The sequence below is a fragment of the Drosophila willistoni genome, chromosome 3R (assembly GCF_018902025.1).
Source record: "Drosophila willistoni isolate 14030-0811.24 chromosome 3R, UCI_dwil_1.1, whole genome shotgun sequence".
In the NCBI taxonomy this organism is placed as follows: Eukaryota; Metazoa; Arthropoda; class Insecta; order Diptera; family Drosophilidae; genus Drosophila; species Drosophila willistoni.
In genome coordinates, this window is record NC_061086.1 from 16,032,287 (window position 1) to 16,056,980 (window position 24,694).

At 34.1% G+C, this 24,694-nt stretch overlaps 1 protein-coding gene and 1 long non-coding RNA gene across 2 annotated transcripts; both read left to right on the forward strand.

Annotated features, from left to right (window-relative positions):
• The first annotated feature begins 441 nt into the window (after positions 1–441).
• On the forward strand, positions 442–23,685 carry LOC6651746 (transmembrane and coiled-coil domains protein 1). The gene is made up of 11 exons (XM_002074103.4): positions 442–585; positions 14,678–14,857; positions 20,473–21,177; positions 21,417–21,481; positions 21,552–22,075; positions 22,137–22,257; positions 22,379–22,483; positions 22,631–22,744; positions 22,804–22,865; positions 22,941–23,057; positions 23,126–23,685. Exons 2-11 carry the CDS (start codon positions 14,710–14,712, stop codon positions 23,250–23,252), a joined length of 2,088 nt encoding a protein of 695 aa, XP_002074139.2. The 5' UTR covers positions 442–585; positions 14,678–14,709; the 3' UTR covers positions 23,253–23,685.
• Positions 19,919–20,352, forward strand: LOC124461117. Its single transcript, XR_006954946.1, has 2 exons — positions 19,919–19,958; positions 20,109–20,352. It is a non-coding gene; the product is annotated as an uncharacterized LOC124461117 (long non-coding RNA).
• Positions 23,686–24,694: the final 1,009 nt, after the last annotated feature.

Below are 24,694 nucleotides of genomic sequence, written 5' to 3' on the forward strand. Positions count from 1 at the left end.
GTTGTGTTATTTATTTTTGCGAGAAATAAAAGAACAAAACCGTTGAGATACAGCAAAGGTGCAAACACGACGGGTTGATGGAAAGATATCTATACAAATAAGGAAAAAGTGCAATTAAGTGATGTGAAAAGTAGATAAATAATTAGCATTTAAAATAAGTGTGCACTTTTGGAAATCTGTGAGAAAATTCCTCTTGTGTGTGTTCGTCAAGAAGCGGGAAAACAAAAATCCTAATCAAATCAAAGAAAGAAAATCTCGAAATATAGAAGGTGGAAAATAGTTGTTAACACACATACACACTCACACGCGCGCGTATATATGAATACATATATGCATATGTACATATATAAATGAAAAGGGCGTCGCAGTTGTTTGAAAAATTCATTTGTGCATAAAATTAAAAAAGAAAAACGAAACAGAGGAAAAAAATAACAAACTGCAGCAAAGCAAACAAAAAGAACCCGTGAAAGTGTGAGAGAGAGAGAGAGAGTAAAATAGCAGTGCGAAGAAGAGAACGTGAGGTGTGTAACAGGGTCTAATTTTTGTTGTTGCTTCTTCGGCTGCAACCCGCTGCCGGGGCCAAAGGTGAGTGCGTGCCGAATATTGTTTATAGTTGGCTTATTTTAGTTTGGTTTATTGTTATGTATGCGCCACACAGCCTCACGCACACACACACACACACACAACCAACACCTACTCACGTACTTAAATTGCAGATATTTTACGTGAGAGACTGTGTTCTCTGTAAATGTAAGTGTGTGGGTGTAGGTGTGGCAGGAGCGGTTTAATCTAAGCGGGCAACTAAATTCAGAGAAAGTAAAATACTAAGATTTACTTTTTTTTAAACCTCTGCTCTCTAAAATGGCATATATGTATGTATGTATGTTTTTACTGCATATGTTTGCTGCGGGTCGACGGCTTTTACAACTTCCATCCGTTGCAATTAAAGTTAATCACATAACTTCAATTCATGAAAATAATAATAATAATAATAGGGGATAAATTTCTCCCTCTCTCTCTCTACCACTACTTCTATCTCTGTTACGCATACAGCTGTTTAACTTAATCAATTAAATTGGCTGCACTTTTTATTGCTGTTGCTCTTGCTCTTACTGTGTTCCTGTAGTTGTTGTTGTTGTTGTTGTTGTTGCTGCCGTCTTAAGCTAAGTTTTCTTCTTTTGTGTTGTTGTTGTTGTTGCTGCTGCTGTTGTAGTAGTCGGCGACAGGCACCAACAATAACGGTAATCATCGGAACAGAGCAAACCACAAGCGGGGGAGATATACAACAACTGATAGAGAGAAAGAGAGAGAGAGGGAAAGTGAAAAGAATGTCTGCAATTGAATTAAAATGTGTAGTGAAAAGAATAATTTGTTTGACTCTCTGGCTATTTCGGGCAAAAATGTATATTATTTATTTAATTTCATATTCTATATGCCCGCGCTTTCTACCACCCCTCCACCCTCTTGTTTTATGTTATGCCCCTCGTGTGGCCACTTACCCTCTCCCTCCATCTTTCTCTCTCTCTGACAGTCTTCGTGCTTTGGCCTGACAACTGATGATTTTATTTATGATGGTTTTTGCTTTTTTTATACCCTGTAACTATGTAGATAATCTAAAAGAGGGTATAATGATTTTTAATTTAATTGAATGTGTTAAATAGCTTAGTCAGTTTAAACAAGGTATTTCGATGTCGGCTTTCTCATCTATATCATCAAGTGTTGTTTGTTGTTGTTATGTTCTTTTTCATTTTTTGGGGGTGTTTGTTGTTGTTTTGTAGGCGGCCATTTACGTAGATTTTTTATATACATACATACATACATATGTACATATGTATGTATTTTATTATTTCATTGAACAAATTTCATGTTTTAGAGTGCGATCTTTGCTGCTGAGTGGGCATGGAATGTTTTACTTTTTTGGGTTGCCAACAGACAGCCTTAAAAATGTTTCTGATGGCTTATCAAGGAGAATAAGATTAAGGAAGGTAGCGAGACACACACAGAGAGAGAGAGAGAGACTGACCGCCCATATGCCAGATGTTTGTACTCATATGTATCTAACATAAGTGGCTGATTAATGACGTCAGACAAATATGGTATTAACAGTGCTGCCAAATTTTATTCTGGCCATATAAAAAAAAAACTTAACTCAAGAAACTTATAATGTATTATACCTAAATGGGAAATGGGAAAAATGATGAAAAAATGAATTTCGCTCCTTGTTTTTTGACGAATGATTTGAATTTTTAGTAGATACATATTCAGTTTAAATACTTTTTAATACTGAAGCTATGGATTAGGCAGCTGTAAAAGCGTAGGGGGGTAGTGACTTTTAAATGTTTCATTAATTAATGCCTTTGGGGCAAATTAAAAAAGAACCCTTCTACTCTTTAAGCCCTTCACGGCTCAAATGCCCTGAAATGCTGTTGAACATTTTTAACCTCCTGTTTTGCCATCAAAAGGTTTTTTCATTCTCTTTCGGGTCAACTTTTAGTATTTGCTTTAATTAATTTGGTCGTTTAAGCCGCCTTTCATTCATTTCTCACGCTTATTCTCTCTACCGATTCAATACAGATTCGCATAATAAATAAATTTTGTTATTGTTTCGTGCATTATGCAATATAATCAGAGCATAAAATCCCCAAAAAAAAAACAGTAAAAAATAAACCAAAGAGAAACCACACAAAAACACGCAAATATTTGCATAATTTAATTAATTTAATTTAAGTTGGCGTTTGCCAAAAAGGAAAACAAAAAAAATACTCAAATGTTCTTGAACTTCTCGAGCCATTGGATATTGTGTTTTTGTTTTTGTACTTTTCTTTTTGGGCGTGTGCCCAAATTGAGAGAAAGAGTGAGAATTAATACAACAACAGGCAGAGGGAGAGGAATGATACACGTGTTTTGCCGACCTGGCAACAGCAAGAAAGGCAGAGCGAGAGAGAGAGAGAGCAAATGAGAGGGAGGACAAGAAACTGGTAAACTAGCTCTTTTCTTGTTGTGTCCTAATAAAGAAATAATTAAGTGAGAGCATACTTTGTGTTTACTTTTATTTTTTAGCTGATCAGCAAAAATAAAATGCATTTAGAGTTAGTTTTTTATTATTATTATTATTGGGATTATCCCCTTGTATATCCCCCTAACTAATACTATCTATCTACATACATATATGTAAGTTTATGGCCTTATTGAACTGATATCGGGGGGAAAGAAAAAACGTTTACCTAATCTACTATGACTAGCTGCTTGGTCATTGATCGTACTTTTATTTATAACCGATTAGATTTGTGGGCTCTATTTCTGTGTGGTGTTTTGTAATTCCTTTTTTCGCTTTACCTATTTTTACATTACATTTGTTATTCATCATTATTATATTTAGCAAATTGAATGTTTCATTTGAAATATAGCAAAAATTAGTAAAAACTAACAATATATCTATGTAGATAGACAGATATACATACATATATGATGTCATTTGCTTAATGAAAAAAACCCTCAGCTTATCAAATTTGGGATTAAGATTAGGTGCAGTCGGTAAGAATGAACCTTTAGTTTCTTATGACACATCAAATTCTAAAAATTTCAGACACATTTCGGGTTTATAGTAATTTTTTAAGCAATTTAACAAATTCATCTCGAGTTTTCTTTCCTAGTTGATTCTATCAATTTGTAGTCATTTTTTTATTGTTGAAAGTTTTGCCCTGACTCATCATCTAAACACAAACACACACACAGACACACACACATACATACATCACTGTGCATACTCATCAAAGGGGGGAAATTCTCATAACAAAGACCAAATATGACACTGACCTTAAAAAGCTAAATAAAAACAATGAAAACAGCAATAACAGCAACAACGACAACAACTACAACGACAAACAAGTTTTTGCTCTCTGGTCTCTGGGACCCACACAACAAACAACAACAGCAACTCAACTTTAACAACTTCCGTTGCAAAAAAAAAAAAGCTAAAAACAACAACAAACAACATCAAAATTTTATGCAAACAAACTAAACATAACACACACACACATACACAGAAATTGTGTAAAATTGCTTACTTTCACCTTTTTATTTGTGGAATGGGAAGGGGTTTCAAATGAAACTCAATTAATAATGTAACATTTTCATAACGAATATCTTTGTGAGTTTTTAAAGTCTCTCTACAGTCTCAGTCTCAAGATCGCTGAGTACCATGAAAACTTAAAGAGTACCACAAATTTAGTCCAGTGAACCCAGAAAACTTGACTTTGAATTGTGGAGTGTGGCTTACACTGATGCAGAATATCAAAAACAAAACCAAGAAATTATTTTACAATATACAAATAATTTTTGTTTATTTGTTACAAAATTTTCATATTCTAATCGAAATATTTTTGTCAAAAACCATTAATGTTTGGAGCTAATCTTGTTAATTATTAACTGTGATTATAAAACAACGTAAAAACCTAATTTTCACAAACTTTTCAATAATAAATTTAAATAAAATACATAAAGTTTAGGGAAATATTTGAAATTTTTCGGAAACCATCATAAAAACGTGTCAAGCATTTTGTATTTTAGTAAGGAATAACAAAAATTCTAAAGAATATTGTGAGATTCTTCAAAAAACTCCCTGAGAAAAAATAGTAAGAAAAGAGCATTAGAAGTTAACTAAAACAAAAAGATTGTTAGTATAAAATATAGTCTTTGTCATAATTGATTTTAAAGATATTGTTTACTATTATTTTGACAGTAAAAAAACTAGGTACAGGGAAAAATGTCCCATCACACTGTTGTAATGAAGATTTAAAAAAGAAAAACCTTGAAGAAATTGGTTCATTTGGCTCATTTGATGAAATGGACCACTGTGCCGACTGAGACGAAATTCAAGTTTAAACTTAATATTATTGAAATTGATGCATCATCTGTTTTTTTTATGTTTGTTTGTGTTCTGTCTTTCGTCTCTTTTATTTTTTGTTTTGTTTTTTTAGTATATATTTCAATTTACTCGAGAGTTCAAGGTGGAATGTTTTCGTTTCTCTTTCTTTGTTTTGATTTGGTGAGCAAAAGGCAAATGACAAAATTAACTAAATAAGCAAAAATGTTTACGTTTGATGTACTCAAAATATGTAGTGTACATTAAATTGATTACATAAGCAAAGACTTTTATTTGATTTTCCGGTTTTCTTGTTAATATGTTTTTTTTTTTTCGTTTGTATTTCATGCACGACTTTTGTCAACCAAGATGTTTTGTTTGATGCTTTCATTCTCTTATTACGTTTTAGGTATTCAATTTTATTTATTTTTACATTTGCATTTTAGTCATGCGAAGAGAGAATAGCTCCCCCTCAACCCCACCGAGAGAGGTGTGTCGCGTCATCCCCCAGGCCATGCCATGCCCCAATCGCCATATCTTCGTCGTCACTCATTGAGCATTCGGTGTAAAAAAAATATATATGTATAAACAGGTTGATCTTTGTCCCATGAATATTCAAATTGGCAAAAATGAAATGAAATGAATGACAAACAAAAACGAAGAATCATCACTAATTTTTATTTTTTTCGAGGAAATACAATGATTTTCTCTGTTAGTTCTAATGAAATTGTTGATCTACAAAGCGTTTTATAGACATGTGAATCATATAGAATCAATATAAACAAGAGTGATGATAAGAATAAGATGTTAGACAAACTGCTTAATAATTCTACAAACAGAAAGATACAGATAAAATGAAGTAGGTACATAAAGCTCGTTTGTGAATTTACGAAAACTTGTACTTAAAATCGAATTGGAAATTAGTGTTGTAGTTTCTAAATACCAATTTAACGTAGAGAATCTATGTTTTATTGTCGATCTTGAATGAAAGACAAGGATTAGACAAGGATTATTTTATTAACTGGTATAAAGAATTTGGTTCCTTAAGGTTTTAAAAAATAGTATTTACATAGTGAATGTAATGCATGAATGAAAGACGACATGTCTGAATACGCAGAAGTAATTGAACGTTTTTTAGGTTACAAAGCTTAGTCATAAATAGATACAATTACAGTAGTGGCCACGAGGTTAGCACGTGTTTAGTTTTTCAACCTTTGATTTTGATTTTCTCGGCTACCAAGCAACTTAGCGAAACTTGTAATTTGTTGGGTATTGTTATTGGATGATCATCTGTAAATGTCGTCATGCGTTCTTTCGTAAACTTAAATTGTATTCTTAAGTTGCAGATCTATGATATCTTAAATAAACTGGGTACAACTAAATTTTTAAGTTAGTCCCAGCATTGCTCGTGTGCAATCGAAATTTTAGGTTTTTTAATTTATTTTGTAATTCTACTTTATACTAAAGTACTTTTATTCTTGAATTACTAATGAAAGTAAATTGAATTTTCCGTTGAATGCTACAATTTTTATGGGACAAAATCAAAATCGAAGTTCAAAATCCAAAAAACGTGTTAACCACTGTAACCATTCAAAAGTACAAGCGAGTGATTTGGTTTTTACAAACGAGTTTATAGAACAAAGTGTTTGAAATTCGAAAAACGAATATATTTAAATCATAAACATGTGAGTCAACTCAGAGAGCATGGAACATAGAAACATCTAAAAACTGAGTTATGCTTGGTATTTATATTTACATCTAGTAAAATTCGGTTCTTTACATTTGAAACACAAAAATGTATATTGGAACCGTCTTTGTTTAATTTTTATTTGTTTTATTTAGAATAGTAATTATTAACAATTAATAATTAAAATCAAAAATTAACAATAAATCGTAGCGAGAAATTACAAATGATAAATTGTATTGCTAATATATCCGAATACGGAATAGAGTTCAATTGGTTTCGTTTACGAATGAGTTGAACTCTATTCTATTCGTTTTCGTTTGACGATCAAAATATCAGGAACTTGTTGGAATCATTCGGGCAACAAATGGATACAACTCGACTTAATTGCTCTATTAATTTAATCATACAATGCTCTAATATATAGGAACATATGTACATACATACATATACGTATATGGGTTTGAATGATTTCGATTAAAAGTGTCAACTTCTACTATTTCGAGGATTAATATTCTTCAACTTCGCATTTAACACTCACAGGAGTTCAACGATAGATTGTAGTGTAAAATGAGCCAAGTTGAGTGACAATTTGAATTCATTTAATGTCGTTTCAGTTGACAAATGCCATCATGATGACTTATGAAATGAAATGCTTTTAACCCTTGCCCCCACCTCTCCTAACTACCCTTCCGTGGTAATGTTATTGACATGCCTCAAAGTGTCAACAATTAAGCGAAAAGATGTTGAAACTGAAATTTTTGTTTTGTTTTGTAAATTACTCGAACGCTTTTTGGGAGTGGCACAAAGTGTTGAAAAATTATGCATAATTTGGTCTATGTAAACATTTTCATCATCATCATCAAGTCCAACTCATCGAAGTCATTAAGGAAAAGTGGCAGCTCATTGGGCAATAAATTGCAGTAAACTGTCATTAGTAAAGTTAATTATTTTATTATTTAATGTATTGTCTATTGCATTTAATAGTTTGATTTGCCATTCGTAACTAAATGGAATGACAGTTAATGATTAAAATGTTACCTAATTGATTGTGAAAATCAATTGCATTAAACAAATCAAAGTGTAATGTTTTTTAGGGCTACAAAGAAGACACTTTTCTGTTGATTGTCTGTCTGACTGACTGTTGTTTAATTATCTATCATTTGCAAATAAGTCAGAGCATTTCTGTTGGCCGAAAAAGTGGACATCACATAGTATATTTTAATTAACATACTTTTTGACTAGTTAGTTTTCGATAGTGCTTGATAAATCTTAGTATATTAGCTATGAATATATGTACATATATACAATATATAGTCGATAATCTGCTTCATTCTACATGTGAATATACCTGAAATTTTTACCTATTTTGGTCAGGTTTATTAAAAAGCCTGATGACTACACATAAGATATGCATGTATTGTTTTTTTTTTTGCAGGAAATGTTTTGTTTTTTGTTTGTTTTTAAATGGCGCAAACAAAAAAATGTATATATATAATGAATAAGCACATTAAGGGGAAGGCAAGGGGAATAAGGAAGTATTCATATTACCTCCCCTCTCCTCACGTGGCCTGTTCTGACTCACAATGCATCACATATGGGAGGAATGCCTACAAATATATATACAAGTATATATATGTGTGTGTGTGTGTGAGTGTCTGTTTGTATTTTTGTCGTCATTTTCTGCTGATTAATCATGATATCAATGAAATTTATATCAAAAAATTTAGTTGAATCAATTGAGCAATTCATTGAAGTTTTTAGATAATTTGGCTTGGACACCTGACAATTGTTAGAAGATAACATTGCTCAATAAAATCAACCCTAGGGCGGGACGAGAGGAGGTTGAACGGGGATAAAACTCACTTGGCCAGAGAAATTGTCCACCCAAAGCGAGTTTTCACTGTAAATACACGGAAAATGTTGTTTTCCTTTGTTTACTTCTCTCTACTTCTACAAATTGTTTGTGGTTGCTAGAGAAAAAAATATAGTTAGAGATATATAGTTAGTCATAAATACCTCTTTGACAGTTATCTAATGCTTTTGCTTCCCCTTTTCTCTCGTCTTCTCTCTGTCTCTGTCTCTTTCTCTCGCTCTATTAGCGCAATTGGTTTGAGGTTTTGACTGTTTGTGCTACTTTCTACTTCCTCTATCTACACACACTCTTTACTAGATATCTCATCTTTGTGGTAGCGGTCTTTGTTGGTGTCTGCTCTCGTAAAGTCATTGGCCATAAACCATAACCCCATGGCACATTTAGGAAATGTTTACGAGTATTTTTAGACAGACATTGGCAGCAAATACCCATTGCTTTTTGACCATGTGGGTGTTTGTTGTTGTGTGTACTTGTAGTTGTTATGTTTGTCTCTTCTATATATCTTGACTATAAATCGCAAAGGCGTATTGTGACAGAACCTTGACCTGAGCTAAAACAAATATAGGTATATATGCAATAAAATGCATTCAAATGTTTTATAACATTACAATTTTTATACCATGCATCTATGGGGTAAAACAGGCAGAAGGAATCTTTTCCGACCGCGTAAGGTATATGTAGATATTCTTCATCAGGATCAACAGCCGAGACTATCTAGCCGTGTCCGCCCGTCTGTCCATATGAACACTAAGATTTCAGAGACTACAAAAGCTAGAGTCATCAAATTTGGTATGTAGACTCGTATAGTACCTACGGTGATCAAGTTTATTTCAAATGTTTGCCACACCTACTTCCGCCCTCACAAATAAAATAAAACAGATTTTATCAAAAACTAACAAAGTTAGAGTCACCAACTTTGGGTCTTTGGGTCTATGCGCGCCGTCATAATTTAGAAAACAGATTGGCAATTTTTTGCCTATTGAAATCAAGTTAAGCACACCACTCATTCTTACTAATTTCTACAAGCCTATCAAATTTAATTAAAATCGGACGAGAAACATGGAAAGTATACGTATAAACGTGTTTTACTAGGCGGGGTCCATAAGACCGGAGTTGGCCGTCGGCTAAAGGGGGCGCTTTAGTGCTCGTGTGTTGGTAAGAGTGAGCGGGATAGCAAATGCTATGAGGCATGAAAAAAGAGTTGAAATTTAACATTTTTTCACCTGGTGCATGGTATACAGAAGTCGGCGAAACGACTTTAAGTTTTATTACAGTTTACTTACAAGTAATGTAAATCTACAATCAATTGAACCTGAAGGAATTATCATAAAGTCGTACCTTAATTAGAAAAAAATCAACAAATTTCTAGAAACGATTACCAAAAAACCTTTCGCCGAAACTTTTGTTACTCAATACCTGAGAATCTCTTAACATTTCTTTCTCATAAAGAAAAGGCATACACAAATTCGTCTTTTACCTGCAAATTGCCGTTTCATTTAGTCTTAAATTGTAAAGTAATTAAGAGAAGACTAACAAAAAAGAGGCAGCGAGGTAGAGAGGAAGCAGAAGGAACCTAAAATAAGTCATAAGCCTTAATTGTCTACCTGAAACTGAATCACTTTTATTGTTGTTGTTTTTTCAGTTTCTGTTGCTCAATTCTTATCAAAATACTTCTTCTTTCTTATCACTCGATCACCTTTTTTTGTGTTTTTTGTGTAACCCAATAATTATGATTAAAACGTTTTTTCCCTCGCACTTTAGGCTTAAGGGACTTCGGCCTTCTGTATGATTGATAACTGACTTACTGGAATGTAATTAAAAACCAATTGCTAGCAAGACTAGATATATACCACACCTCACATCTATCTATATGTATATAGGATACATTGATAATAGGATTAAAAAACAACAACAATGTCTTCTCCACCTCTCTCTTTCTCCCTCTCTCTCTATGCTGGTCTGTGGTTTGTTGCTTATGACAGCAGCAACAGCAGCTCCAACCTTTCCCCCAACCAATCCCTACACAGCTGCTTATCTAAAAGCCGAAAAAAAACCAAAACAAAGCAAAAGTGTATTGCGTAATTTTTTATTTCTTTATTTGTATTTCATTTCTGTTGTACCCTGAATATTACGGGGTATATTAAAACTGACAAAGTTGGATCATCTATTTTTATATGGACTGTTGAAATTAACGAAAACTCAGACATTTTTTCGAGCAGTCAAACGATGAGGACAAAGAACTCAAAAGCTAAACCATTCATGGAGACACTTGATCTGGCGGAGATTGGTACTTTTGGTCTGACCCTATGACCCGGTTGAAATTCTAAAGCTATTAACACAAGAGATAAGCGTTAATCTAGATCGTGAAATTCTAAAGCCATTAACACAAGAGATTAGCGTTATTCTAGATCCTAGATCAAAATCAACCGCCTCAAATGCCTCTAGAATAAGTCTCAACAATTCAAAAACCTAGAAATTTAATTGAATTCATTTGAAATTACTGACGTTAAGTGAATCTTAAGTAAATATCAGAATTTTGAGAGCTGTTCTCGTTTCCGAGTCGATATCAAATGTGAATCGAGAACAATTCCGCACCGTTTTTCCAACTTCGCAATGAAATGTTAATCGTTTTTTACAGGGTTGCCAATCTCTTTAATTATTTAGGCATAAGTTTGACTGTGAGTGCAAAACATGTCAAAAATAACTCGTTTTTCATTTGTGAATGGTTTTTAAACTAATGTGATTCTAGTCATGCGAAATAAATTTAATTTTTATACATTTTAACATACAGTTTACATAGAAAAAGCGGCAAAAGCAAAAGATTCAAAACAAACAGGTCATTTCAATTTCTACCTTTCTTTCAAATTTTTCATTGCCTACTCAGAAAATTTCTTGTTAATGGTTGGAATGAAATCATCCTCTAAAACTTAACAATTGTTCTAAACATATTGCACATTAACGAATAAAAAAATAAATAAAATCCGCAATTTTCATGAATTTATAAGAAAATTTGAAATTACTTCTTATTCTACAGACTCAAAGACAAACGATTTGAAAACGTCAAAAACATTCGGAATCGGAAATGAGAACAATGGACTTTTTTTTTTACTTTGTTCGTGAGAAGAGTATGTCTAATTCGGCACTTTCATTTCCATATTATATTTTCTTTACTTTTTGTTTGTATTTATTCATTGTGCTGCATGAATCAGAACAGACTTCTCACCTTTTGTCTGTCTGGCTCTTGGGCGAAACTAAGAGAATGCCAAATCATATTAGGTTGCTGCCGCAAATCGACGAAACAAATTTTGTCACTTTTCAAGCACCTGCAAACCATAAAAATGTGTCACTTTGTGTTAATATTATTAAAAGAATTGTTCTGGTTTTTTGTGACTTGCTTTGCTGACTCTTTCTGTCTTGACCTAGGCAACATTAACTTTAACGATGTTTTTTTTTTTATGTTTAAATAGTGACTTAACACATTTGTTGAAAGAAAAATTTCCATTCTTACTGGGCATTTGTTGTTATGCAAATTAGTTGTTTCACAACAATCTTTATTACGTTTTAATCAAATAGCAAGAGACATTAAATGAGATTTGAGCTTTCAACTTAACTTGGCTTGTTGAAAAATGATATATAATATGTCTAGGTAGCTTATTTAGATAGATAGGATAGATTTTCCATCAAAATGAAAATTGAATGTAGAAAAATTAAAAACTTATGGCATATCTTTTAATTGGGAGCATGAAAGGGCTAAGTAGAGTGTTGATAGATCATTCGACTAAGCTATAAATTAAAGATGAAATCAACAATAACTACGTTAACCAAATGAAATTACTACTATTATTCTAATGATAGAACAACAACTAGAACTATAAATACATATGTGGTTGTGTAGATAGGTGCATATTGTGTTATATTTGTGTTATGAAGCTAAACTAAATACAATTGTGGGTTCAGTTTATTCTCGTGTTACTTAGTTAGTCATATAATTACTATCAGAGCTCACAGCTCATGTGTGCGTGTGTGTGTGTGTCTGTACTTATAATTTACTGAACAATTCTTTATTATTTATAAGCCAAGTATGATGACGACGCGGCGACCTTCACAAATGATAAACCCCTGAGTATACAAGCTCTTGGGTTCGTTGCAGGGGCAGACTTATAGACTGAGGCATTCCAATTGAATTTGTGTTACTCAGATCGGCCATAATTGAATTTACATACAAACTAGACATTATAAATTATCTCAACTGAACTTTGGCTTCCATAAATGCTGAATTGCTGATAGGCTGAACGAAGAAAGGGAGGGAGGGAGGGTAGGAAATGGAATGTGAAGATAGATGCGGAAGTCAGTTCCCCACTCGACTGACTGATAGATGAAATAGATCGGGTTCGAGTTCCAATTTCTATCATCAATTGAATGCGTGTTGTGCTGCTGCTGCTGTATCTACAAAATTCTTATCTCGATTTGTTTTAAAATTTTAAAGCTAGAAATCTCAACAAAACAATGATGACTTACCATTTAAGAAGGTGTGTACTAAAATGTTTACTCAATTTTAAACGCGTGTGCGACTGATGATAATACAAGTGCAATGACCCTGAATTCTGTTTTAACATGCACTTGACTCACAAAAGAACCTAAAATGCGTTTTTTTCTTGTCAAAATTATTAGACTCGTTCACTGTTTCTTATAAATTTTTGTGTAATCTTTCACATATCATAAATCGAAAGAGTATTACGAACTTATGTATATCAAATTCCATGTTGTATAGAGCCACACAAAGCAAACAGCATGACAAAGAGCGGCAGCAGCCGCAGTAACAAAAGAAAGGTTACAAAATATTTTATATGTTGATTAAAAAGAAATAACAACAACAGCAGAAAAAAAAAATCCAAAACAACAAAAAGAAAGGGGGACAAAGAAAATGATTATTTAAGCCCCTGCGTTCGCCCCTCCCTAATTGAAAGCTCAAAGGGAGGGAGGGGGTGAGTGGTGTGTTTGTGTGTGTATAAGGGTAATGTGCATGCAGTCAAGTGCAGAATGACTATTTGGGTTGAAAGCGCAGAGTCAATGTACCATATCCAAGCTGAAAATGAACCTCCAAGTAATAATAATAAACACAATATCAAATGGGAAAACAAACCAATGTGAAAAAGTGAAAAGTGTTTGATATTTTTCGTTAATATGGAAAGAGTATAAAAGTCGTCAAGCGAAAAATAAGTTAATCTACCTCAAAATTCTTAAAAACCGCAGATCTTTGGTTTGTTTAGTTTTCATATAAACTTGTCTAAAAGCACATATATACGTACATATATAGCAGGTCCTTTGAGAATCCTTTTTCATTGATTTGCTTAGACTTATATTTTAGTTATACAAATTAATTTTAATTAAAGTTTAATTTTGAATTCTTTAAGGTGCAAAGTGAGACAAATAAAAAGTATTGTCAAAAAATAGTTTTCAAATACTCTTTTAGATTTGTATATTGCATCTAAAAATAGATTTGTTGAAGAAATCGAAGGTTAAGTCTTTAAAGTCTCTAGAAAATATTTACAAAAATTTCTTCCATCTTTTATAAATATGATAAATAAACATCTTAAGACAAAATTATATATCTTTTTTATTCTTAAACGAAATAGCAATTCAATTTTCAAAGATGAAAAGACGTTTTGGTTTTACAACTTTGTAATTTTAGACAGATAAGCATTTTGTCTATAAACTATTGATGGGTATTGAATAAACAAAGTTTATCTAAACATTCTTCCTCAAATACTTATGTACATGACGCTTGCTTTTAGTCACTTGAATCTCTGATGCGGAGTATCTCTCTCAATATGTACATATATACAAAAGATAATTATTTGGAGGCCAACATCCTATATACGTCTGTTCATATCAGCTGCATTTTAAGATGTGTATGTCTGCAAGTGAATTATAGATACTTGACAATGCCAACTTATTTTTCTCACATGTTTTCTATCATAAAGAAACGGAATATATTCAATATTTCCATTAAGAAACTCTTTGAATTTTATGTATAGATTTTTGCTCTACTTATTGAATTTAAAATAGTTGCTACTTCTGTGTGAGATTGGTATTATCAGTTAAACCCGAGAGTTGATTCACCTTTTATATACATTGAGAGATTATATTATTTATTGACTTTTGTACCCAAGCGGAAACCTTGATGTGTATTGGTTGTTGTTGAATAACAATATTAATTTTAATATATATATATTCTATTTGTTTTTTGCAGTTAACTTTTGTGAAGCCTACAAATATGTCATAATGGATAATAATATGCCGCATGTGGCCAGCGGTCAAAATCGGGATCAATTAACATTGCAGCCTCTACAGCAGCTGCTCACTTCACGTGGTTCCAGTTCCAATTTGCGTACAAGTCGCTCTCCATCAGCCACCAGAAGCAGCGAGCAAAGTAATTATAATTTTGTCTACTAAGTATATATGTAGGTACATAGACGGCCTAGATTATTAGATTGAAGCGGCACCCTGCCTTCAATTTCAAACTTATCAGGAAGACAGCTAGCATAATCAAGTGAACTTTTTTTTATTTTTTTGGTTGCCAAGTGCTAGATTAAGCTAAATAGATGCTTGTTCATTAAATTAGTACTTCCGCCTAGATGGATTGCATTATTCCTAATTTTAATAGGATTTTCATTCAAGAATTTAGTTAAGAAGAGGTGGTGGTGGGAGTGCCACCTAAAAAACACATTTTTGTTTCGAGACTTCTCCCTGATGCTACATCGGATGATGTCATGGCCCACATTCGGGCTAAACTGAATGTCTCCAATATATCAATAGAAAAGTTCAAATTTTCATATTCTAGAGAAATTTCATCTTTTAAAATCAGTGTTCCAATTGAGTTCTTTGACTGTATCTGCAGTTCTAGCTTCTGGCCGAAAAGCTTAATTGTGAAGGAGTTTACATCCAGAAAAAAGAAGACACGGGGCCAAACAAGGATTCCTTCACCATCTATTCCTCTTTCTTCCTCATCTATTCCCACTCCTTCCTTATCTATTCCTTCTTCTACTCTATCAAAAAACTAACAACTTCCTTCTCTGTCGGCTATCAGAATGTCAGAGGCCTTAATACTAAACTTACTAAACTCTTTGTAGATAGTCTGTCTTTTGATTTTGACCTAATTGTCTTTACTGAGACTTGGTTAAAACCTGACGTTTTTGACGCCACAGTTCTACCCTCTAATTTCAATATTTTTAGACGTGATCGTACTGATCGTAGGGGTGGTGGAGTTCTTATTGCTGTAGATTCCGCCCTATCATCGGGTCTGATAACAATACCTGTCTCAAGTACTATCGAATTTATATGCGTTAAGGTATCTTTTAGTCGTTTTTCCATTTTTGTTACCTGTTCTTACATTCCACCCCAATCGGAATGGCCAACCTATTTACTACACTTAGATTCTATTAAATTTATAGTTGAACTACTTTCTGACAGAGACTTATTAATTGTCCTAGGGGACTTTAACCTGCCCACTATGACTTGGTCAACAGTTAATGGTAGCAAAACGTTGCTGCCCTCTGGGTGTCATGATTTTATTGATGGTCTGCTTGAGCTTTCGTTGGCCCAGCTGAATTCGATTTCTAATACGTCTGGCAGATTTCTGGATCTGATTTTTACTTCTGATCCTAGCTTTTGTGAAGTATCTAGAACTAGTCCAATGGTGTTACCAGAGGATAGTTATCATCCAACTTTAGAGTTATCTATTGAGTTTCCCAGCCGCGAGCCCATCTCCGAGTGTGATCCTACGGTAAGCACCCGATGTTTTCGGAAGACTGACTTTGTCGCACTAAACAATGCCTTTCTTAATACCGATTGGACTAATTTATACACTTGTACGGATATGAATTCCGCCATTTCTTTATTTTATACCACTGTTGACTCGATCTTTAATGACTGTGTACCCCTAGTGTCTCCTGTGGTGACGCAAAAATCACCATGGTTTACGCGGGGCTGTCAAAACTGAAGAATCTTAAGTCTAGGTATTACAAAAAATATAAAGTCACGGGTCTATCATCGGATCTGTCTCGTTACTTGGTTGCTAAATCGAATTTTATTGTTTCTAATTCTAAATGCTATAATAATTACTTACAACGTTGCAAGTTGCAATTCTCCGAAAATCCTAAAGAGTTCTATAGTTTCGTTAACTCAAAGCGAAATTCTGTCTCCCTTCCATCGTTTGCAGTTTTTAATAATGATTCGGCCTCTTCTGATCAATCTATTTCTAATTTATTTGCTAACTTCTTCTCGACTACGTACATATCTACTAAGTACAACTCTAGCCAGATATATCCATATCCTATAACGAAATCCAACTGTATTCTTAATCCTATTATAACGCAAAGTTCGGTAGCTAAGGAACTAATGACGATTAAGCCGGTATACTCACCGGGCCCAGACGGTATTCCCGCTTGTGTCCTGAGGTTCTGTGCGGAGTCATTGTGCTCGCCTTTACTTAAGCTTTTTGAGTTGTCCGTTACACTGTCCGAGTTTCCAACTATATGGAAGGATTCGTTCATTTTACCTCTTCACAAATGTGGCAATAAATCCGACGTCACTAATTACAGAGGAATTTCTAAATTGTCAGCGATACCTAAACTGTTTGAGAAAATTATGACGTCTCAAATACAGCATTTCTGTAAATCTATTTTTTCGCCATACCAGCATGGGTTTGTCAAGAATAGGTCTACCACAACTAACCTTTTACAGTTTACATCTTTTGTAATCCAAGGTTTTAAGAAACAAAAGCAAACTGATGTTATATATACGGATTTCAGTAAGGCTTTCGATTCGGTAAACCATGCCTTACTATTACATAAGCTGAATTTAGTTGGCTTTCCGGATGCTCTGCTTGCTTGGATTTTACAATATCTAAGCAATAGGAGGCAGAGGGTTCTTTTTAGGTCCTCTCTTTCTAAGATCATTTGTGTTGAATCGGGAGTCCCACGGGGCAGTCACCTTGGCCCATTATTATTTTCCATTTTTATTAATGATCTCCCCACCGTTCTTTTAAATTCCAGAGTTCTTATGTATGCCGATGATGTAAAAATCGCTAATCGCATCGTAGACTCTCTCTCATGTCATACCTTGCAAGCTGACCTGAATGCTTTTCAGGGGTGGTGTAGGACTAACTTGTTATCTCTAAACTGTTCTAAGTGCAAAGTTATGTCTTTTTATAGAGGTTCTCCCCAATTAACGAGTTACTTTTTAATATAATTTCCCGTTAGAAAAAATTAATAATACTTCCTTGGTTGTAAAAGATTTGGGGATCTTAATCGACCACAAACTTAGTTTTAATCAGCATATATCGACTACTGTTAGTAGGGCTAAGAGTGTTCTTGGCTTTATGAAGCGCTGGTCGAAGGAGTTCAAGGATCCATATATTACCAAAATACTTTTTACTTCTTTAGTCCGCCCCATATTAGAATATGGATCTTGTGTTTGGTCTCCTCAATATGAGTTTTATCAAAACAAATTAGAATCTGTACAAAAACAGTTTTTACTCTTTGCCCTTCGTGATTTGCGCTGGGATCCAACTGTACAACTTCCATCTTATTCTAGTCGACTTCAGTTAATTAACCTTCCTTCTTTAACTAATCGTAGAACAATGCTTGGTGTAACTTTTCTTTACAAACTTTTGAATGGTGAGATTGACTCTTCCGAGCTGTTGAGCCAAATTAACATTTCTGTTCCATCTAGAAGGACCCGCAATTTCACACCGCTTATACTTCCCACTTGCACAACTAACTATTCTCTGCATGAACCTTTTCGTATACTATGTAGTGACTACAACAGACTTTGGCACGTTATCGGTTCCGAAACATCGCTTCCGGGTATTAAAACTGCGATCTTGTCATTCCTCGCTCGTAATTAGTTGTAATCATCTTTATTTATACCTATCCTGTTTTCTTTTTATATGTAACCTATTATCTCATTACATTTAATATTTTCTATTTCTTTAGTTTAATTTATGTTTATATATGTAATACGCCTATGCCCTTAGGTCGGAGTGGGTAGAGGTTGTAACATTAACTTTACTTAGGGTCATTCGTAACAGGCCCGGGCCTGGTGTCATATGGGCCACTTGTTCGTACTGAGCGTTGTACGACTACGTCTATAAGAATTTAGTAGTTAAAAGCGGAAATAGGGTGGTGCATTTGGAGGAAATTTGCTCCCAAAAGTATGCAGAAATAATATCTACAAATACAGTGAATTCTCTCGCAGGCGAACTTCATCTCATAGCTGGACCAAAATCCGTTCAGGCAGGCAAACAACAACACTGGCTGTCCACCCTTTGAAGCTTTCAGTGTATTCGAAACCTCTTTAGCTAGTCTAGAATATGCCTTAAATTAGCATCTTACCTAATCCACAATGAGTCTCTTAATAACACAGGCCGACATGATTTTTGATGACGTTAACTTGAGAGGTGTACTTAACTAATTCGGGTACGCTGACTGCATACTCGGAAATATATCGCTACGAAAATAAAGTAGAAACTGCGGTTTTTTATTTTTATTCTAATCAAATGACCTGAAGCCTGATGACAACAAAATATTACTAATAAACAATTTGTTAGATGCATAAGGTTTCAATGCGAAATCTTCGAATGCCTACAGCATACTTTTTGGTTCAAATTTTTCTTATTTTGGAACCATATCCAAAGTGTTATGCATTATAACACAGAAACGTCTCTTTAATATTTTGTAAATTGCTTTTTAATCATACCTAATACATTAATAGGTTGAAATTATAATGTTTTTAGTGTAATAATTAATTTATATTATACTATTAAATATTGCAAATAAGGTAATTTTGAATAATTCCAACTCATTTTTTTTTTTCGAAATCCTGACGTGATGGACAAAAACTAAGTACAGGGCCGTGATCAGCACCTCCATATTACTACATATCAGAGTCCTATTGAACTTAAAACACTTTTTCATGACGTCAAAAATGTCGGTCTGTGTAGTTTTAGAATTTTATTATTCTCACATTTCTGGCAATATTAGTTGTTCAAATGAAAAATCTTTCCAGATCTCTTGTAGTTGAAATAGTTTTCAATTTAAATTATTAATTGTTACTGTTTGGGTGTGCCAAATTATTTTTCAAAACTAAAATTAGTTAGAATGTTTGGCAAGTTTATGATAAAAGTGTGTAATTTGCGATATATATTTTTATTCTCGTTAGACCCAAACTGCTTTTACTCATTATTTATATGTCACTATATCATAATAATATTATTACAATTCTATGTCATGCTTGCACCTCTCTCCCCTTTTCCTGCGGAGTCAAATCAATTCAGCTTTTATTATGTTGACCCTGTTTTTGATCCTGCACTGCATAATTGATATGAATTTTGTGTTTTTCTTTTTTGTATTATAACATGAGAAACATTTTTATTTAATTTATTTTTTTTTCTTTTTGTCTTCAGCTTTGTTGTAAACGTTGCAAACAAAAACAAAACAAACAACTAAAAACCGAAAACTATTTATAAATCTGTAGGTACCTTCCTTCCTCACATACATACATATATAAATTATACACACACTCACATATACATATACATATATAATTGTTTGGCATTTTTAAACATTTCTCTCTTTCTCTCTCTCTCTTGCTTTCTGTGTGCTGAAACAAATGAAATAAAGACAGGAATAATATTTCACCCACATAAACGCGCGCACCCAGACATACACGTACTCACCCACACATAAACACCTGAGTGCGCCTAAGTGCATGCAACGAATTTTTTGTGCCTTCGTTTTGTATTCCATTTTTTTAGTTTTCTTCTTTTTGTTTTTGTTGTTCTTACCCTCAACTTGCGCTTGGTTTGGATGTGCGGAATATATTTTGCGCCTACGCCAATTTCACAATTAAAACATTAAAATAAGACACCAGCAACAGGCAACATCATCATCATCATCATCCATTAACACACAAAAGAAAAAAAAAATAAATAAAACAAGTCAAGCCAATCGAGTAACATATTTTCTATGCGCCACAATTCGCCAGTGTCCCGGGAACGTGCCACTGAGGCAGCAGCATCAGCTCCACTATCAGCAGCAGCATCAGCAACTGCGGCAGTGGCAGCGGTATCAGTGACGACGACGACGACAACAACAACATCAACAACGGCGGCATCTGCAACAATTCCAACAACGACGTCAGCGTCATCATCGACTTCAACGCCAGCGGCAGTATCATCAGCTGGCAATTCCTCAGCCTCATCCAGCACAGTGGCAGCTGCACAGGCGGCTGTCTATAGTAGCGGCAACACGGTGACCGGCAGCTTAGGTAGCGGCGGCATTGGCGGTGGTGTGGCGATTCGTGGCTTTCGCAGTCACAGTCCCACCCATCGTCGACGCAGTCGGGAACGCCAGCGACGCACCCATGGCTCAGATCAGGGCGGCCTCTTGGCCTATAGCGGTCTCGTTGGCAATCCTGTTGATATGACGGAATTTACGAGTGGCGGTGGTGGTGGTGGTGGTGGTGGCGGAGGTGGCAGTGCTGGCACAGGCAGCGGTCTAGAAGATTCACGTTTATCGGGCAATGAGGATTTCTATTCGTCATTTGTTTCCGATGAGTTTGATTCGAGTAAAAAATTGCATCGTCGCTGCACGCACGAAAGGAGTTCCAGTGTTCAGGCCATCGATCGGCTGAATACAAAAATACAATGCACCAAGGAGTCGATAAGACAGGAGCAAACTGCCAGAGATGGTAAGTGGCAAGAAAGAATTACTGAAATCTGTGTGAAGCCCAAGATAAGAAAAAAGCAAATATGCCAAAAAGTATGCTATACAAATGATTAAAAAATGGAAATTGCTTATTCGAAAGATTAATATTAAACTCTTTATTCAAAAATGTTTTCACTGCTTGCACACAATTTCTAACAACTCTTAAAACTCCCAATTTAATTATCAAATATATTTATTTATTATTTCTTCTTCCGTTTATAGATAATGTCAATGAGTATCTGAAATTAGCGGCTAGTGCCGATAAACAGCAACTACAGCGCATAAAGGTGAGTGTTTTGTGTCCCAAATGGAATGGAGATTGTAAAAGCATTTTCTAATTTTGGTTTGGTTTTTTAGGCCGTCTTTGAAAAAAAGAATCAAAAGAGCGCTCACAGTATCTCACAGTTGCAAAAGAAATTGGACAATTATACGAAACGGGCCAAGGATCTGCAGAATCATCAATATCAGAATAAAAGCCAACATCGTCAGCCACGTGAAGTCTTGCGCGATGTCGGTCAGGGATTGCGTAATGTTGGTGGCAATATACGTGATGGTATCACTGGATTTTCAGGATCGGTTATGTCCAAGCCAAGAGAATTTGCTCATTTGATTAAGAATAAATTTGGCAGTGCCGATAATATTAATCAAATGAGTGAAGCCGAATTGCAGGGAATGCAACACCAGCAGCAGCAGCAGCAACAACAACAACAGCAGCAGATGGATGTCCTTGGAAACGAGCGTCTACATCAAGGCAACTCAACTGGCTCCGGTGGTGGCAATCACACCGGGGGCGGTGGTGGCGGCGGCAGTGGAACAGGCAAATTTAATAGCGACAATGGCAGCGAATGCAGTAGTGTTACCAGCGAAAGTATACCAGCAGGGTAAGAATTCATATTCCAGATTCTATAGCATTGTTTACTTATGGTCCTATATCCTTTGCAGCTCGGGCAAGAGTCAATCGGGTGCCAGCCAATATCATATAGTGCTCAAGACATTATTAACTGAGCTAGCCGAGCGTAAAAACGAAAATGAGAAACTCAAAGAGCGCATTGAACGATTGGAGGTGAGTCATCAATACAAATTATCAGTCATGTGCTTGGAAAACTTATTATAAAACCTAAAATTACTTAGTGTTAATAATATTTAAAGCACTTGTTAACATTCTTCTCGTCCTATTGTTGCAGACAAGCCAAAAGGAATTTAACAATTTGACATCAACACTCGAAAGTGAACGCTATCGTGCCGAAGGACTTGAAGAGCAAATCAATGACCTGACAGAATTGCATCAGGTTCGTTTTATTATACATAATAATAATAATGATGGTGGTGATGATTAAGTTTTATTTTCCTTTTTTCTTTTTGGCAATGTGCCAAATCCTTTTTGGTTTTTTTTTTTTTTTGTTGTTATTATTATACTGTCTGGCTTGCTGACACAGAATGAAATTGAGAATCTTAAGCAAACGATTGCCGACATGGAGGAGAAAGTACAATACCAAAGCGATGAAAGACTACGTGATGTCAATGAAGTGCTCGAGAATTGTCAAACTAGGGTAAGTCGCACATACTCGCTTGTACTTGAAAGGGAAATTCAATTTTTTATTCCTTGTAGATCTCAAAAATGGAGCACATGTCACAGCAACAATATGTAACCATTGAGGGCATCGATAATTGGTATGCATTTAATTGTATTTAATCTTCTTCTTATACATCTATTGAAATTGATTTCGTTTTTTATCTTTCTTTTAGTTCATATGCACGAGCCTTGGTTGTGAAACTCATTAATGTGGTATTAACAATATTGCAAGTGGTTCTACTATTGGTGGCAACTGCAGCGGGCATCATAATGCCGTTTCTTAAAACGAGGTAAATATATACAGGACAAAAGAGCATTAAAAAGTTTGCTTTAATTTGTTTCTTCTTACCCTTTTTAGAATACGCGTTCTGACTACATTTATATCGATATGTTTTGTCATCTTTGTGATACGACAATGGCCAGATGTTCAAGATATTGGAGCTGGCCTAGTGCGGCATCTTAAGCAATCGCTGGTTGTCAAGTGAACTGAACGTGACATACACACACACACACACATACATTACTTTGTTGGTTTAGTTATAGGTTTAAGTTGAAAAAAAAAAAAAAAACACAGAATTAAAATTGTAAATAGCCTAATTAATAATGCAAAGAAGACAAAAGGCTCATCCATACAAGCAAACAGATACACATACATACATACATACCACATACATTATACACACTTACATCACCTACAAAACAAATTTGTACAAACACTGCATACTCATTAATTCTATATGTATCCTTACTCCCCATTTAGCGAAATTCTATTCTAATTACTTTGAAAATGCTAATACTGTGCATTACTCAAATTCAAAATCTAAACCCATATATACATATATGTACATACATACATATATGTTATATGTATAAACTTTCTAGAACCATAATGAACATTCAATTATATACTTATATATATACATATATCTTATAAAGTCGAAAAAATTTGTATAAAAATCCTGAAAATGAACAAGTTTGTATTTATATTTCCTGACCACTGCTTGAATACGCAGTTAACTAGGATAAAACTATTTACTTAGCAATTATTAAAGGTGGCCTAAAATCGTAAAACTGTGTAGACATATTTTCAAAATGCATACTCGTTTAAGTACATAGATGTATAACTACAGAGTGTATGTATGTATATAGGGCAAGCTACCCTACAAAACAAAAAAAACAAACAAACAAAAACCATTTGCTGTCAATCCCACAAAAAAAAAGAGACCCGACAAGCGACCAAACAAAATTATTTTGCATGGAATCGAAAGACGAAATAAAACCAACTAAAATTGCATAAAATTACAGAAAACAAGCAAATAAATATATAAATATATGTATATACAAACGTAATTTCATTGAATTTTAACGTATTATTGAAGAGTACAAACAAATGAAGCACAGGTAAGAAAATTAATATATTGAAAAAAGTTTCAAATTTAGAATTGTTGTTCTTCTCTTTTTGTAACCTCGAGGTCAATCTTCAACAGAAAATTATGTCAAAGGCAGGCAAGTTAGATAGATTTAGCAGACTTTTCTAAAGAACTCGAAAATTGCAATGGCCAACGCTAAAACCAGTTGAGAATTGCAACTAAGTGAAGCAGTGCCAGAGTCCATCTTTTTCTGCATATTTCTAGGCTGTCTTTTTAGCTTTATCTTGATATAAACAACATTTCCGTTTGCTTGAAGATTGAATTTGTTTACCATAGTTTACATATTATTTACTTTTATTAGTTGATGTAAATTAAAAATAAAATTGCACTGCCCCAGCATTTTTATATATGCATGTATTTCGAATCGCTATCCATTAAAATTAATTGATTTCGTATTACAGTTACAATATGAATTGTTGTGAACAGTTTTCTTTTTTTAATCAGTTGCATTTTATACGTTTCTATTCATTTTTTACTATTATTATTTTATTTTGTTT